This window comes from Heterodontus francisci, chromosome 35 (genome assembly GCF_036365525.1).
Source record: "Heterodontus francisci isolate sHetFra1 chromosome 35, sHetFra1.hap1, whole genome shotgun sequence".
In the NCBI taxonomy this organism is placed as follows: Eukaryota; Metazoa; Chordata; class Chondrichthyes; order Heterodontiformes; family Heterodontidae; genus Heterodontus; species Heterodontus francisci.
This window is the reverse complement of record NC_090405.1, coordinates 32785727-32803579: the sequence shown is the minus strand read 5'-3', so window position 1 is coordinate 32803579 and position 17853 is coordinate 32785727. Positions and strand designations below refer to the sequence as shown.

At 41.7% G+C, this 17853-nt stretch overlaps 1 protein-coding gene across 5 annotated transcripts in view; it reads right to left on the bottom strand.

Annotated features, from left to right (window-relative positions):
- Nucleotides 1-17853, bottom strand: part of usp3 (ubiquitin specific peptidase 3) — a 105548-nt gene that overhangs the window by 41241 nt on the left and 46454 nt on the right. For 4 of the 5 annotated variants that reach the window (XM_068015262.1, XM_068015265.1, XM_068015266.1 and 1 more), the window contains exons 5-11: nt 17056-17137; nt 15578-15660; nt 7654-7767; nt 6774-6887; nt 5385-5531; nt 5098-5204; nt 4944-5024 (exon numbers count right to left, since the gene is read on the bottom strand). In XM_068015262.1, coding sequence (XP_067871363.1) covers nt 4944-5024; nt 5098-5204; nt 5385-5531; nt 6774-6887; nt 7654-7767; nt 15578-15660; nt 17056-17137 — 728 coding nt within the window. The remainder of the gene's footprint in view (nt 1-4943; nt 5025-5097; nt 5205-5384; nt 5532-6773; nt 6888-7653; nt 7768-15577; nt 15661-17055; nt 17138-17853) is intronic. The other variant, XM_068015263.1, reaches the window with a different exon arrangement.

Here is a 17853-nt window from a genome sequence, read left to right as displayed (position 1 = left end):
AACCAACTGAATCACTCAAAATATTCCCTCAATCTCTTCAGCTGAGTTTTTTGTTTCCTCAGTCAACAACACACTGATAAATAAAAATGTAAGAAGAATTAAATAACTTCCAATACATATTTCAACTTGGCTAGAAAAGTACCCAATGAGAATTAGTCTCAGTCAGAGGCCTGAGGCTTGAGCTAGCTTCAAAACCACGACATGTATTTATGGTATGATTCAGGGCAGACAACAGGTCTGCTATTCCTTGTAGTGGGTAGGGAAACACTATTTACAATGAATCTCTGACTTACCATAGGAAGTCTCCCAGTGCCACATGCTTCTAAGCATAGGAATAGGAGGATTAAGCAATTTAGCTTGTGGCTGCAGAACTGGTGCAGGAGGGAGGAAATTAGATTTCTGAGGCATTGGGACCTGTACAAGATGGATCGGTCGCACCTTCGAAGGACCAGGACCAACATCCTTGCAGATTGGCTAGAGCTGTTGGGGAGGGTTTAAACTAAATTTTCAGGGGGTTGGGAAACTAAGAGGGAGTTCAGATTGCAGGGAAGCAAAACTGGTAATAAGAAGTAGAAAAGTAGTAAGCAAGTGTAGGTAGGTGGTAGGGAATATGGGATTACTGTAGGGTCAGTATAAATGGGAGGTTCTTGGTCGGCACAGACTCGGTGGGCCGAAGGGCCTGTTTCAATGCTGTATCTCTAAATAAATAAATAAAATTGGAAGGCAGACGAGATGAAGGCAAACATCAAATAGGAATGGAATGAAGAACCATGTTAAGACAAAGTTAAAAGCACTCTATCCGAATGCACGCAGCATTCGCAACAAGGTAGATAATTTGAAAGCGCAAAAAGGTAAATGGGTACGATTTAATTGCCATTACGGAGACATGGTTACAGGGGACTAGGACTGGGAACTGAATATTCAAGGATATTCGTCATTTAGGAAGGATAGGCAGAGTGGAAAAGGAGGTGGGATAGCGCTGTTATTAAGGGACGAGATCAGTACATTATTGAGAGAGGATCTTAGACTGAAGGAGCAAGATGTAGAATCAGTTTGGGTGGAGCTAAGGGACAGCAAACATTGGTGGGAATTGTTTATAGGCCATCAAACTGTAGTGGTAATGTTGGGCACAGTATAAATCAGGAAATTTGAGCTGCATGGAGCATGGGCAAAACAGTAATAATGGTGACTTCAATTTACATATCGATTGGGCAAACGTAATGAGCACTAATGTCGTGGAAGATGAATTCCTGGCGCGAGTACGAGATGGGTTTCTGGAGCTGTATGTTGAAGAACCAACTAGGGATCAAGCTATTTTAGATTTAGTATTATGTAATGAGAAAGGGCTAATTAATAACCTTGCTCTAAAGGAGCCATTAGAAAATAGTGACCACAATATGATAGAATTCTACATTAAGTTTGAAAGAGATATAGGTCATTCTGAAAGTAGAGTCTTAAATCTGAACAAAGGAAGCTATGAAGGTATGAGGGGCAAGTTGGCTATGGTGAATTGGGAAAATACATGAATAGATTTGACTGTAGACAGGCAACGGCTACCATTTAAAGTAGTATTACATAGTTTACAACAACTATACATTCCTCTAAGGCACAAAAACCCAACAAGAAAGGTCAATCAACCGTGGCTAACAAAATAAGTTAAAGATAGCAGTAGGTCAAAGGAAGTGGCTTAAAAGGTTGCCAGAAAGTGGTAAGCCCAAGGATTGGGAACAATTTAGAGTCCAAAAAAGGAGGACCAAGAAACTGATAAAGAAAGGGAAAAGAGATTACAAATGCAAGCTAGCTAGAAACATAAAGGTGAACTGTAAAAGCGTCTTTAGGTACGTGAAAAGGAAACGGTAAGCAAGGATGAATGCATGTCCATTGCAGGTGGAGACAGGAGACTTTGTGGTGGGGAATGAGGAAATGGCAGAAAGACTAAACAATTACTCTGTATCTGTCTTCACAGAGAAAGACACAGAAAATCTCCCGGAAATAGTAAGGAACAAGGGACTTGTAAAAGTGAGGAACTGAACCACCTTCAGCTGCTTCATCAATGACCTTCCCTCCACCCTAAGGTCAGAAGTGGGGATGTTCGCTAATGATTGCACAAAGTTCAGCACCGTTCAGGACTCCTCAGACAATAAAGCAGCCCACGTCCAGATGCAGCAAGACCTGGACAATATTCATGCTTGGGCTGGTAAGTGACATGTAACATTCACGCCACACAAGTACCAGGCAATGACCATCTTAAATAAGAGAGAATCTAACCATCTCCCCTTGGTGTTCAACGGCATTACCATCGCTGTATCCCCCATTATCAACATCCTGTGGGGGGTGATACTGAACTGGACCAGCCACATAAATATTGTGGCTACAAAAGCAGGTCAGAGGCTGAGAGTTCTGTGGTGAGTAACTCACCTCCTGACTCCCCAATGCCTGTCCACCATCTACAAGGAACAAATCAGGAATTTGATGGAATACACTTCACTTGCCTGGATGGGTGCAGCACCAGCAACACCCAAAAAGCTCGACATGATCCAGAACAAAGCAGCCCGCTTGATTGGCACCCCATCCACCATCTTCAATATTCACTCCCTTCACCACCAAACATTGGCAGCCGTATGTACCATCTACAAGATGCACTGCAGCAACTCACCAAGGCTCCTTTGGCAGCACCTTCCAAACGCATGACCTCTACCACCTAGAAGGACAAGGGTACCAGATGCATGGGAACACCACCATCTGCAAGTTCCCCTCTAAGCCACACATCATCCTGACTTGAAACTATATCGCCGTTCCTTCACAGTCACTGGGTCAAAATCCTGGAACTCCTTTCCGAACAGCACTGTGTGTAACTACATCCCAAGGACTGCAGCGGTTCAAGATGGCAGCTCACCACCACCTTCTCAAGGGCAATCTGGGATGGGCAATAAATGCTGGCCTAGCCAGCAACATCCATATCCCACGAATGAATTAAAAAAAATTAGTATCAATAAAGAGGTACTATTGAAAAACTAATTGATTTGAAAGTTGATAAATCCCCTGGACCAGATGAGCTACATCCCAGAGAATTGAAGGAGGTGGCTATAAAGATAGTGGATGTATTAGTGGTCATCTTTCAGAATTCTATAGATTCTGGAAGGGTTCCTGCAGACTGGAAAGTAGCAAATATAACCCCACTGTTTAAGAAGGGGGCAAGAGAGAAAATAGGGAACTACAGACCTGTTAATTTGACGTCAGTAGTAGGGAAAATGTTAGAATCTAATTTAAAGGATGAGATAACTGGATGCTTGGAAAATAATATGATTGGGCAAAGTCAACATGGATTTGTGAAAGGGAAGTTATGTTTGACAAACATGTTTTCGTTTTTTGAGGATGTGAGATGTAGCATAGATAAAGGAGAATCAGTGGATGTGGTGTATTTGGATTTTCAGAAGGCTTTTGATGAAGTTCCACACAGGCTAGTAAACAAAATTAAACCACATGGGATTGGGGGTAATATACTGCAATGGATTGAGAATTGGTTAACAGACAGAAAGCAGAGAATAGAAATAAATGGGCCATTCTCAGGATGGCAGGTTGTTACTACTGGGGTACCGCAAGGATCAGTGCTAGGGCCACAGCTGTTCACAATCTACATAAATGATTTGGATACAGGGACCAATTGTAATATTTCCAAATTTGCTGATGACACAAAACTAGGTGGGAATGTAAGTTGTGAGGAGGATGCAAGGAGGCATCAAGGGGATTTGAACAGGCTAAGTGAATGGGCAAGAACATAACAGATGGAATATAATGTGAATAAGTGTGAAGTGATCCACTTTGGTAGAAAAAACAGAAAAGCAGAGTATTTCTTAAATGGTGAGAGGTTGGGAAGTGTTGATCTCCAAAGAGTCCTGGGTGTCCTTGTTCATGAGTCACTAAAAGCTGGTGCAGCAAGCAATTAGGAGGGCAAATGGTATGCTGGCCTTCATTGCAAGGGGATGAGAGTACAGGAGTAAAGATGCATTGCTGCAATTGTATAAAGCCTTGGTGAAACTGCACCTGGAGTATTGTGTACAGTTTGGTCTCATCTAAGGAAAGATATACTTGCCATAGAGGGAGTGCACCAGACTAATCCCTGGGATGATGTCTTATGAGGAGAGATTGCAGAAAATGGGCCTGTAATGAGAGGTGACCTCATTGAAACTTACAAAATTCTTATAGGGCGTGACAGGGTAAACGTGAATAGGATGTTTCCCCTGGCTGGTGAGTCTAGAACCAGGGGACAGAGTCTCTGAGTAAGGGACAGCTCATTTAAGACTGAGATAAGGAGGAATTTCTTTATTCAGAGGGTGGTGAGTATTTGGAATTCTCTATCCCAGAGGGCTGTGGAAGCTCAATCTTTGAGTATGTTCAAGACTAAAACAGGTTGGTCAAACATGATTTCCCTTTCACAAATCCATGTTGCCTCTGTCCAATAATATGATTTTCCAAGCGTCATCCTTTATAACAGATTTTAAAATTTTCACCACTACTGACATCAAACTAACAGGTCTGTAAGTTCTCTGTTTTCTCTCTCACTCCCTTCTTAAATAGTGGGGTTACATTTGCCACTTTCCAGTCTGCAGGAGCCCTTCCAAAATCTATAGAATCTATAGTTTTCTGGATACTAATGACATCAAGGGAGATGGGGATAGTGGGGAAAAATGGTGTAGAGGTAGATGATCAGCCATGATCTGTTTGAATGCTGCAGCAGGCTCAACGGGCAGAATGGCCTACTCCTGTTCCTATTTCCTCTGATCATATAAACATCTCAAAGTTAAGCTGTACCTTGCTGTCTAACTTTCTTCCTGTCCCTTATTTCAGCTTACTTTCTGCAGCTTGTTCATTGTTAGTCACCAATTTTATACTCCCTTGGTATTTTCCACTTATGCAAGCATTAAAACCAAACAGAGCCTTACCACGTAGGGTACATATTGGTCCATTGTCCTGGTTCTTGGATCTTTTGTTTCTGAACTGACTTGGGATATCTAATGAAAGATCTTGAAAGAAAAAACATGGTTGAGAGTATAATAAATTCCTACATAGGAAATACTTTAAAACAAAAATGCTTACCAAGGAATGGATCAAACTTTCTGGATTCGGTCCCACAAATTAGACAGTTTACTTCATTCTGAAGTATTCCTCCAAATATGTTGGTGACAATTGTTGAAACACCATTTCTGAAAGTGATCAAAATATTATATTAATGACAGCAAAATGGAAAAGTGACAGCTTGGCTGTCAAATAATTAATGATTGCACACTACAGCAATGATGGGTGAGACACAAATGCAGCATTTAGCAATAACTATTTCCAACATCTAATCTGATACACAATACCAAACCGAATCTGGGACTTACATGCAGCATTTACTGGATGAAGAGATGCTGGAGCTGTCTGGTGAGATAAATGAAGTTGTCATACCATTGTAACTCCGCTGAAGCTCTAAGTGTAGATGGTCTAGCAAGTATCGCATAAATTCATGAGCGTCTTGCTGCTGATATCCTCTGCATAGGGAGACAGAGAAAATCCACTCAGTTTAATCTTGTTGAAGCACAAAACTTCAATTTAAATCATTTAATTCTTTCCATTACAAATTGCTCAGACTGCTTTACTTGCTTTTGTTCTGATATCCTTAAACGAGGGAGCTGCAACTTGTTGAATAAATGAGTTAGTTATTGTGCAAAAAAGGTGACACATTTTAACCTCTGTCATATTTGGTGTGAAACCTTGATGCTGTTTATAGTACTGGAATAAATTTTTGTGCAGCATTTTCATGCACTGTGTTGTACCCTATAATCGCATTTTGAGGATGAGGTGGGAGGGACGGGAGCAAAGAAAAGCATTTCCTGATAAGTACCGGCAAATATCTGGGAAGGGGTCATGAAGCTCCCTGCTGGGCCAAGACAAGATGTGCAATGAGGAGAATTAGGCCATGTAACGAAAACAGACTTCACTTGTACCATGCCCTCTCGCACAATACAAGCGAGAAGCATAGTTTTTATAGCCCGCACTATATTCCAAATGGGAATTATTCTCCCCTCTCCATCCAGCATGTCAAATCATGATCCTCCATTATTAACTCTAGCTCTATGATAAAGCAATTGCTAATATTTTCAATTCACTTGCCTTGAAGCACATTTATTTTGCTGAGGGAATTCAATGTGATGCTGCCCTAGTGTTCCACACTACCTTTGCACATGGAATCTAAAGGAATTTATCTATATCCTATGGTGCGATACAACATATTATGGATAGCCTCGCAATCACAGTTACTATTTACAGTTTGAGGCAAGGGCACTGAAACAAACTTAAAACATTAAGGAGATTGGCAAATCATTCCTTAACTCCCAAGAATTATTGTGCTGTTTATAAATGTTTTTAATCGACAGATGCAAAATAAATCATGAAACCAAAGCCACGTTTCTTGATTGAACAGACTTCGTGTTTGATCTATGCAAAATTAAGTAGCACTGTAAATTTAATTAGAATGGTCCAGTGACAACAATGTGCATTTCCTCAGCTTGTCACTACACAAGAATTAGGAATTTTCCACAGTGAAGATGCCTTTGTGAAATAGAAAGCAGCATATCTGATTCATTACACCCCTCTCCTATAAGAATTCAGATCAGCACATAAACTACATATGCTAGAAATATATAGCAGGTCAGTCAGCATCTGTAAAGAGAAACGTAGCTCAACCTTTTTGGATGTAACCCTTCACAGAACAATTCTCCTCTGCCACCTACCTGAAATTCGGCATAATCTTCCAAATTACATAGAAGAGAGATTCAGGACAGAATGCGGTCTGGCTTCCTTGCCATAAGGCACAGAGTGTTTTCCGGAACTCTTCCACTAGAGAACTGTAATATTCAACAGGGGAACAGAAAAAAGTGCATTATTAATAGCACTGCTCCAAGACTCCAGGTCCCCAAACGCACCGACAGACCCCTCCATATATCTTATAGAAGGAAAGAACATTACAGCACATGGGGCCATTTCACTCATCAGACCTGCCCCCGTTTTCTAAGAGCTATACACTGACAGCTCTTTTCCCCTGCCTTACTTCACATCATTTTATTTCAAAGCTATTTATTCTCTTCCCATTTAAAAGTTAAAAGATTCTGTTCTCCCACTGATTCTGGCATACAAAAGATCTTTTCAGTAACTAAAAAATTGTATTTATACTACCTTGGGTTCTTCAGGGTCTTGTATAAAACTCAAGAAATACTACAACCATAGCATGCTATAGCGGTAGCATTTTTACAACTGATTTATAATTTGTCTCAGTCATTAGCCAATGCAGAAAAGCAATAACCTTAAGTGAACAACCTCTAACCTTTCTGAAATTTCTATTCCTCTCTAACATGAATTAGCTTAGCTATCTTAACGAATGAATTCAATCTATTTGGCTCAAAGACACAAATGGATTAATTCTCGTCAGTACTATATTGAGATTACTTGCCTGCAGCTTGAGTTCAATAAGAGAAGCAACTCTCAGCGCAGGCTTTTTTGTGGCCTTGATTTTAAAACATTTTTCTGACTAGTTCTTGTGTGTGCCTGTTTTACTCAATATTGCATTCTAATATAGTACATTATAGTAAAAAAAAGAGAAAAGCAGCAACATACACAGTGTTGTCTCCCTGGCTCCTGGTGTGATAGGTCCTTCTACCTGCAGTTTTACCACTGCGCAACTCCACTGCTGGGAGTTCCTTGAAATAACAGCAGAATTGCTGGATGTTACTGCAAGTGAAGAAAACAACATTTGTTGAAAAGCACACCGTCACTGCCTTTAAAAAAAATGCACACTTTTAGACTTAAAAGCATTAAGTGTTCTTTTTTTTTTCCAAAGTACCACTGCTAAACAATACATGCCTAAGAGCAACAACAAGGCAATAACCTGATTGATCAAGTGTCCAGAACATGCGAACACAGTACAAATAGTTTCCAACAGAAGTATGAACCCACAGGTGAAATTACTGCCTCAAGATCACTTCAGGGAGTTCTACACTGTAAATGTGATGAGCTCCTTTTCATCTTCTCCTAGCAGTGTGAAAGCTGATGGTCAATAGTGTCTAACTGATGTTAAGTATCAGTGTCCTGAAGGAATCTCAAAGCAGTAATGTCACCCCTGGGCTCACATCTGCTGGAAACTATCCAGACTGTGCTCTCTTGTTCTGCACACTTCATCAATCAGATCATTGCCTTGTTATTGCTCTTAGGCATGAATTATTTAGCAGTGATACTTCAGAAAAATCATGTACTTAAGTCTAAAAGTGTGTATTTTTAAAGAAATTGTAAGTTTCGCAGAAAAAATCCTGAACAGTTCTCCATGTAGGTGAGTGATAGATCACACTCAACTCTATACCACATTTTCAGTAAGACTTTTAGGATCCATAGTCTATGCCATCTAGTACTGCACAGAATTGGAGTGCAAATTTTGCAATATCTTATTGGAAATTCAAAATACATTGATATAGACAAGAGGTTGTGCTTCCACCAAGTTACCAATTCATAAAATTGTAGTCGTTTGGTAGTACAGAACTTGAGTATTGCTGAAAATAGACACATTATGTCAAAGCTTTTCGTCTTGCACTCATCAGGACATAAGCAAGAATACCAACGCAAGGGAAAATAACAAATTTATAATGTATAAGAGACTGCTGATTGGTTGGCAAATGAACTCTGATTGGTAGAGGTGTTGCCATGGAGAATGCACCAGTTAACAGTGACTGACAGTTCACTGCCAAGCTTTATTTGAAATTTAAACCAGGCAGCTTGACTCTGGTCAAGGCATTGCCCTGAGGAATGAACCAGCGAATGGCTGTCACTTATTTTATTTAGCTGAAACAGGCGCAATGTTTGTACATATTCTTTCTGTCTGCAAACAGGGCCCTGTGTATCAATATATGTAGCTTCCAGTACACACAAATGCGCCACACTGCGAGCCCTACTGACAATCTTAAATTGATTGTCAGCGTAATTCTTAGCACACTGAGGGTTATTTAGCATATGTTGTCCAATCGCGGAATCACATCTAATGTTGGACACAGTGTTTTGAGTTTTGCAACCACAGCTGGTTGGGTACAGCCTGTACCTTGCCCGTTGCGAACAGCAGACGGGACATGTTGTTTGATACGATCTGCCAGTCTTTGGAACATACAGCCCATATACCTAGCATCACACTGGCATCGAAATTCATATATCACATTACTCATTTGCGAGATAGGCAGGACATCTTTTTAGCTTGACGGCAGCATCCTGTTAGTGGTGAACACCACGTGTTGCTACTGCGTATTAGCAGTGTGAAAAAGCTAGCTTCACCTGTTGCTCCAATTTTTGGGATACATTACTCTTCCAGAGTAATTTGAGGTAGACAGGGCACTTTTCAGGACTGAAAATGACAGTCTTCGGCCCGTTCATAAGTCTGTGCGATATACTAAGAAATTATCTGATCAGGGTAGCCATGGTCACGCATGATGTCTTTGATTCACCTTATTTCAGTATCAAGCTTGCATAGTGAGCAAGAGTTCACTTGCCAACCAACCAGCACTCTCCTCATACAGTATAAATGTGTTGTTTTCCCTTACGTTGGTATTCCTGCAGATTGTCCTGATGAGTGCAAGAAGAAAGGCTTCGACATAATGTCTCTATTTTCAGCAATACTCAAAACTACAATTTAAAATCACCAGCAGGCTCGAGAGCTCTGTTGGTTCAGTTAGCTAGCAGCTAAGATCAAAAAGTACCTAGGTTCAGTCCCTGGTCAGTGTTGAAATAGCTAATCTCAGTCAGAGGGCAGTAGGGGCTCCAAAGTTAGTCTCCTGGGTTAGAAAAGGAACAGGGCAGCCAGTGTTCCCACTCCCAAGCTATTCAATGAGCCTGCTTGAAGTGCACATACATAGATATCGGACAATGGACTTGAACATTCTACTGATTAGTTAACATCTACGCTGGAATCAAGAAATGTTCAACTCATCTGAATTGTTCCCTGTCCCTTCCTCTGCGAAGAACACACATCTGACACGAAGCTGAATTGAGCCTCCGAGCCCCACCCATTGTACAATCAGTGGTGTATATCCCTGCGAACCAAAATGTTACCAAATGACTAAGAATCCAATATCTCACTTTTTATTCCCTCCTCAACTCCTCTCCCTACCAGGCAGGAAGACATGTAAAATGGCTGCAGTGACTTGCCACACCGATCTTACTGCTTGCTCACGGTTGCATTTTAACCTGATTTACTCAGCAGGCAAATAGAACACATGCCGGAAGGCAGTAGGGTCCTCTTTAAACATGCAGATCAGGCTTCAAAGACAACATCAGAGCCTGACTGCAATTTTAACTCAAGGCCTGGCTGTTGCGTTTTCCTGACAGGCCAACCTGGCAGCAAGAGGAGCTGAGCTCACTGGAGGGGGAGTGAATTGTATTTGCTTTTGTTGCCTTGTGGGCCAAGAGGAGCAGGAATGCTCCTATGTGCCCCACAGAGGAACCCTTGGCCTCCCCATCCCAGACTTTCCACCCCTTACCCGACTGCCAGGACCGTTTCTTTGCTGGGTCTATGTAGGTGACTGACTGGGGCGGTGGGTGGGGGAAGAATGGGGCAATGATCCTATCCAGATGAGGATAAAATCGTCCAGGCCTCAAATGGACAGTTTGCCATCTACCTCAACTCCCGCCCACACAATTCCCGTTGGGAGGTAAAATCAGCCATTTGATTGTAAATCCTGATGTGAAAAGCCATAGGAGATCAATGAGTGCGGATTAAGTGTATTTCCATCAACTCCTACATTGCACACAATGAGTACAATTCATTAATTGCATCTAATCAGACTGTGTACAATCCAAAGTGTTTTTGAACAGATCGGTTTTATCTCCACCCTGAATTCAGCACTGAGCAGAACATTTCATTAATCATCAACTATTATACCCTACAGTATTGTACCTTGGCAGCAGTTAAACAAAACATTGAGAAAGGAAAAGTAATATTTTAAAACCCTACGCTGAAAGCTTTGTATTTAATCAATCATCAAATTCTGAAGGTTAAATACATGGCTGTGAGCTTTGTCATTACTTAGACGGGAGTTTTCAGTTATTGCTAAAGGTGCCATCTTTTGAATCTATACTGCAAAGACAGTTATACTAATTAGAAGATGGGGATGACAGCTTTAAAAGAACAGATAATTAAAACATGGCAGCAACTTCAACACTTTCTCTGAATGGAGCTGATGCTTTTTCAGTAATTGCAGTTAGAATAACCAGCCACGATTGTTCCTACACATAAAAGTGCAGAATGTTTAAAATTTAAAACCAACTTGTACACCTATATCATTTTTAAAAATTTGTTCATGGGATGTTAGCCTATTGCGCATCCCTAAGAGAGTGGTGTGAGCCATGTTTTGACCTGTTGCAGTCCATATGGTCTAGGTATACCTACAGTGCTGTTAGGGAGGAGTTCCAGGAGTTTTACATGACGATGAAGAAACGCCGATGGTGAGTAACTTGGAAAGCTTGAAAATGGTGGTGATCCTAGCATGTTGCCCTTGTCCTTCTAGGTGGCAGGGGTTGAGGGTTGGGAAGGTTTTGTGGAAGGAGGCTTGGTGAGTTACTACAGTGCATTTTGTAGATCAGGGTTGTCCAACATATGGCCCGTTGGTCAGGATCCGGTCCGCCAAACATTTCCATCCGGTCCGCAGACATAAACTGTTCCCAGGGCCGTTCCTCATCCGCACCATGACTGGAGATGAGAAATTTCCCTTTGTCAGTCCGGCTTTTAAACTATTGCGCTCAGTTTCATAGGTGATAGCTGCTGACTCTCACACAGTTGCAGAGAGTGGAACTCTCTTTTAAAGTTCTTTTAAAAACCAGCTCTTTTAAAAAAAGATCGTTGTCAGTTTCAGAGCCGACAGCCGCTGACATTGGGAACAGTCGTTTTCTCAACAAGGGGTTTTCCAGCGGGGTTTTAAAAAAAAAGTCAGAACTCGCCTTGTGTTGTAGACGGTGGAAAGGTTCTGGGGAGTCAGACGAGTTACTCGCCCGAAACCCAGCCTCTGACATGTTCTTGTAGCCACAGCATTTATATGGCTGGTCCAATTATGTTTCCGGTCAATGGTGACCCCAGCATGTTGATGGCGGGGTATTCAGCGATGGTAACGCCATTGAATGTAAAGGGAAGCTGCTTAGAATCTCCCTTGTCATTATCTGACACTTTTTTGGCACTAACATTACTTGCAATTTATCAGCCCAAGATTGAATGTTCTCCAGGTCTTGCGGCACACAGACTTGGATTACTTCATTAACTGCGGAATTGCAAATGGAAGTGAACACTGCAATCATCAGCAAACATTCCCACTTCTGACTTTATAATAGGAAGGTCATAGATGAAACAGCTGAAGGTGGTTGGGCAGAGGACAGTGTCTTGAGGAACTCCTGCAACAATGTCCTGGTGCTGAGATGATTGGCTTCCAACAACCACAACCACCTCCTTTGTGCTAGGTATGAATACAACCAGGGGAGAGTTATCCCAGATTTTCCATTGACTTGAATTATACTTGAGCTCCTTGATGCTACACTCGGTCACAGGCTGCCTCGATGTTGAGGGCAGTCGTTCTCGCTCTCTCCTCACCTCTGGAGTTCAGCTCTTTTGTCCGTGTTTGGACCAAGGCTGTAATGAAGTCTGAAGCTGTGTGGCCCTGGCGGAATCCAAACTGAGCATCGGTGAGCAGGTTATTGCTGTTTAAAAGTTGCGCTTGACAACACCTTCCATCAGTTTGCTGATGATTGCGAGTAGACTGATGGGGCGGTAACTGGCTGGAATGCATTTGCCCTGCTTTTTGTGGACAGCACATACTTTGGCAATTTTCCACATTGTCGGGTAGATCCCAGTGTTGTAGCTGCACTGGAATAGCTTGGCTAGGGGCGCTGCTAGTTCTGGAGCACAGGTCTTCAGCACTACAGTCAGAATATTGTCAGAGCCCATAGCCTTTGCTTGATCCAGTGCATGCAAACGTTTTTCACGTGGTGAATCGAATTGTCTGAAGACTGGCATCTGTGATGCTGGGGACCTTAGGAGGAGGCAGAGATGGATCATCCACTCAACGCTTCTGGCTGAAGACGGTTGCAAGCACTTCAGCCTTATCTTTGGCACTCACTTGCTGGGATGTTTGTGGAGCCTCCTCCTCTGGTCAGTTTTTAATTGTCCACCACCATTCATGACCGGATGTGGCAGGACTGCAGAGTTTAGATCTGATCCGTTAGTTATGGGATCGCTTGGCTATCTACAGCATGGTGCTTCTGCTGTTTTGCTGTAGTCCTGTGTTGTAGATTCACCAGGATGGCATCTCATTTTGAGGTACACCTGATACTGCTCCTGGCATGCTCCTATACTCCTCACTGAACCAGGCTGATGCCCTGGTTTGATGGTAATGGTAGAGTGAGCGGCTTGCGACCTATGGGATTGTTGTGGAAGACAATTCTGCTGCTGCTGATGGCCCATGGTGCCTCATTGGTACCCAGTTTTGAGCTACTGGATCGGTTCTGAATCTATGCATGGTGGTAGTGCTACACAAGAAATATTGGAGAATGTCCTCAGCATGAGGACGAGACTTTGTTTCCACAAGGACTGTGCGGTGGTCATACCTATCAATCTAGTCATGTACAGATGCATCTGCAACAGGTGGACTGGTGATGAGGTCAAGTAGGATTGTTCCTCGTGTTGGTCCTCTGCCCGCCTGCCACAGGCCCAGTATGGAAGCTGTGTCCTTCAGGACTCAGCCAGATAACTCACTTGTTGTGCTACCCAGTCACTGTTGGCAATGGCCGCCACCTATGGTGGGTTTGTCAGTGGGACAGGACATACCCAGGGATGGTGATGGAGAAGCCTGGGACATCAGCTGAAAAGGTATGAATCTGTGAATATGACTATGTCAGGCTGTTGCTTGACTAGACTGTGGGGCAACCTTCCCATTTTTGGTGCAGTGAGGAGGACTTTGCAGGGCTGACTGGGCTGGGTGTGTCTTTGTCATATCCAAATCTGGTGCTCAGGTCGATGCTGGTTGATCCGTCCAGTTTTATCCTCATTAGACTTTGTCGTAGAGGTTTGGTAGTGCTGAGTGGCTTACTAGGCCATTTCAGAGGGCAGTTAAGAGTCAACCACATTGCTGTGGGTCTGGAGTCACAGAGGCCAGACCAGGTAAGGACAGCAAGTTTCTTTCCCAAAAGGCTATTAGTGAACTGGTCGGCTTTTTACGCCAATCTGGGAGTTTCATGGTGACCATTAATGATTCTAACTTTTTATTCCAGATTTATTTAATTAACTGAATTAAATTCCTCAACTGCCGTGGTGGGGTTTGAACTCACATCTCTGGATTATTGGTCCAGGCCTCTACATGATGCAATGCCTCCAGAGCCACTAATATGAAACATCTCTCTTGACCGCTCTCACACCCTCAATGTTATTTTGCTCTCATCCTTTATGCATCTTTCACCCACCATTGCCTGCCCACAAGTAAAAATCATTCGCCTAGGCCAAAGCGGACTGCTGTTTACCTAGTGTTAACAGTGCACAACAGAATTCACCCTGTAGCAAGCAATATACTGAATTTCCTCAACAATACAGAAAAATAAAATAATCTGCTGCTTAATACACACTAATTATATTTGATTTCCAAGAATAGAAAGTTAGAATACAAACTGGAGTGCTGATATATGGCATAATGCACACTTCATAATGTTAAATCATAGGGTCAGCATGTGATTACTGATAAACTGCTGCAATTTGGCAGATTAGAGTATTCCTGCTGCAAAAAAATTGACCAAAGACAGATTGCAACAAGGGCTGTAAAATTGTGTCATCTAGGTCAGACTACAGAAATTCCAAAGGGTTTTGCGTGCACACAAAACTTGCTTAATCCAGCCTCAGCATTTTGGTGCTCCGCACCAATTATATGCTTTGACGTTGGTTGCAACATAGTGCAGATTATGTGAAGATTGAGAGTTGGAGAACAGAGATTGGACAGGGGGGCCAAGAAAACATGTAGACTCAAACAGAGGTTAATTACATCCTTGCCTGTGCACTACTGATAATTCAGTGTCTGAAAAAAGGAGAGATAAACTTCCAACTAGGTATGGTGGCTACCTCTGCAAGCAAAGAAATTGGCCTACTTCTATAAACCAGTTAGCAGGAAAACATTCAGTTTTCTGTTGGCATCACAAAGATAAATTCCCTGAAGGGGTCACAGCTGTAAGAAAGTTAGATGGAGATTTTCTTTTGGAAAAATTTTAAAATGCTGGATAAAATTTAAGAACAAATACAATAGTGTTTGCTTTATGCAATTACTTTCGCCTATTTTTCTATGGCTTAATTCAAATTCCCAGCTCACTGACCATCACAACGCAGACCTCAATAAAGGAGGATGTTAGATACACAACTCTTAATATTGTTCCAAAAGCCTGGTCAAACATCACAACGGTTCTCTAAAACCAACAAACGGACTCTATTCACCAATCTAGAAAGTATCATTCTGGATCAATTACACCTCAGTGTCGAGTCAGTTACCTGAGTGACTGAAGGATGGCATTCATAAAACAGGTGTTCCCAAGATTCCGAAGTCCTGTGGCACAAATGGCTGAGGTTCCTCCCTATCAGAAAATCAAAACCTGTTAGTTGGCGATTAGCAAACTGGACCACATTCAAGTTCAATAATGTGGTACACCAGGTAGAACTCAGTGTTAACAACCGAAGTACAGCACCCTGGTTAACCCCAGTCACTACACCATACAATCAGCAAAATTTGACTGCAGTTTTTCCTTTTTTTTTTAAAAAAAGGAACTGTGTTACATCGATCCTTTTAAATTTCTCTGAATATAAAGACGGACATAATTTAAAACACATACAACCAGAATGGGAAGTCATTCATACTGAACTACATAAACTGTAAGTGAAATTCACTGTTATTTAAATACCTAATCACAAGGCTAGTGTAACGTTACTCTTAGAATTCAAAATATACAAGTTGATAAGTACCTTATAGTTTAAAGACATTGAAAGATAAAGGAAAGTCATTTACGAAAGACTCTGAAAAGAAGAAATCATATGTAGAAAGGCTTCACAGGACTGTTTTCGGGTCATTGTTATCTTACATGGCAGCAGAAACACAATCAGCTACATGGAATGCTCTGAAAAGGCCCAAAGGGACCTTCACTATGCCGGTCCTGTCCATTTGCACAAATGTGGAATAGACTTCCCTCGAGTTTTCTTTTGCTGAGTGCCAGTTTTATGCTCAGCCAGGAAAGAGAAAACAGCTAAAACAAAATGTCCAGGTAAAGGATCATAAAAGTTAATGGACGCAGGAGGAGGCACGAAGCAACACATCGGCCCAATCCGAAGTAGAAAAGAAAAATTGCCAACCACAGCATAAACACTGCTATGAAAACCTATCAACTTCTCTATCAGGTTGCAATCTCCACATGCAAACTTATGGATACTGTTCATACCAATTAGACACTGCAAAATGTAGCCTGAATAGTATGACTTACTAAAGTGGATGAGTACCCTTGACTGCTGAAAAGGCTCATTTTTAAATGATGTAATTCAGTGTTGCCTGGGTTCTGAATCAATATTTGGTACACATGGCTCCAATTATCTTCTCACACAAGACACCAGGCCCCAAATGTTGGTCTTTTTGTACAAGAACGTATTTTAAAAATATAGACAAATGGTAACAGAATCTGAACACCCTAGATCAGCTGACATTCAGACAATCTTCCTTAGAATATAAAGTTACCCTCGAGAAATTTGAAAACAGATTACATCCCCAAAAATTACATATTCAAAATGGGGCAGGTTTCTGAACAATAACCTGAAAAACACACACAACTTAATGTGTACATGTTAAATATGTTCACTTCCCAATTGGATCCTTACAGTATGCAATCATGCATAATGCATGGAAAACGATTGGCGCAAGAGTAAATATTGTCGCATTAATATTCCCATTAACAGGGTGCCCATTAATTGTTATGTTCTGTACTTACATTGACCTTCATACACTTATTGTTCATAGATGAATTTTCCATCAACTTTCTTTTGCGGTGTCTGTCTGCTGAAAATGCCGAACTGTATGATGAAAAGAACATATTAGAGATTGCATCACTTTCACAGGAGACTCTATAGTATAGCATGTTCGTGTCAGCCTTTTATTAACTGGTATTTTCTATTCAAAGCCTCAGGGCTGGGTTCAAATAGCCAATTATTCAAAATATTGTTGAGTCATACTACACAATTAGACAAATTCCCACAGAGACATTGTAAGGAAGTGGACGCGATTCGTTGCCTATAGCTAACCCTGTACCTACAGCAGGAAAACAAATCACTTGGCTCACAAGTTAGAGCGAGCGATGTAGGACTAAAGTCAAGAAAGGTCATCGACCCGAAACATTAACTCTCTCGCCACAGATGCGGCCAGACCTGCTGAGTATTTACAGCATTTTCTGTTTTTATTTCAGATTTCCAGCATATGCAGTATTTTGCTTTTGTTTCATCTAAATATACAGACACATCCCAGCCTCAATGGATGTGCAGCAGCACCACCATTGGCAGGAAGTTATAATTACAGCACAAGTTTACGTAGGCAGTTTCCATAGGACAGAAAGTTTGATTTTAAAATTGGTGGGGGGGGGGGGGGGGGGTGCAGTTGGTGAAATACATGCTTGCCAAATTACTCCCTAGCCTCTTACCTTCCTTCATCTGATGACCGTACTCGGCCTGTTCCGAGTCATGTGCAACACTACAGCAAATTAACATTTAGTCTGCATTTCCAGCACTCTTCACAC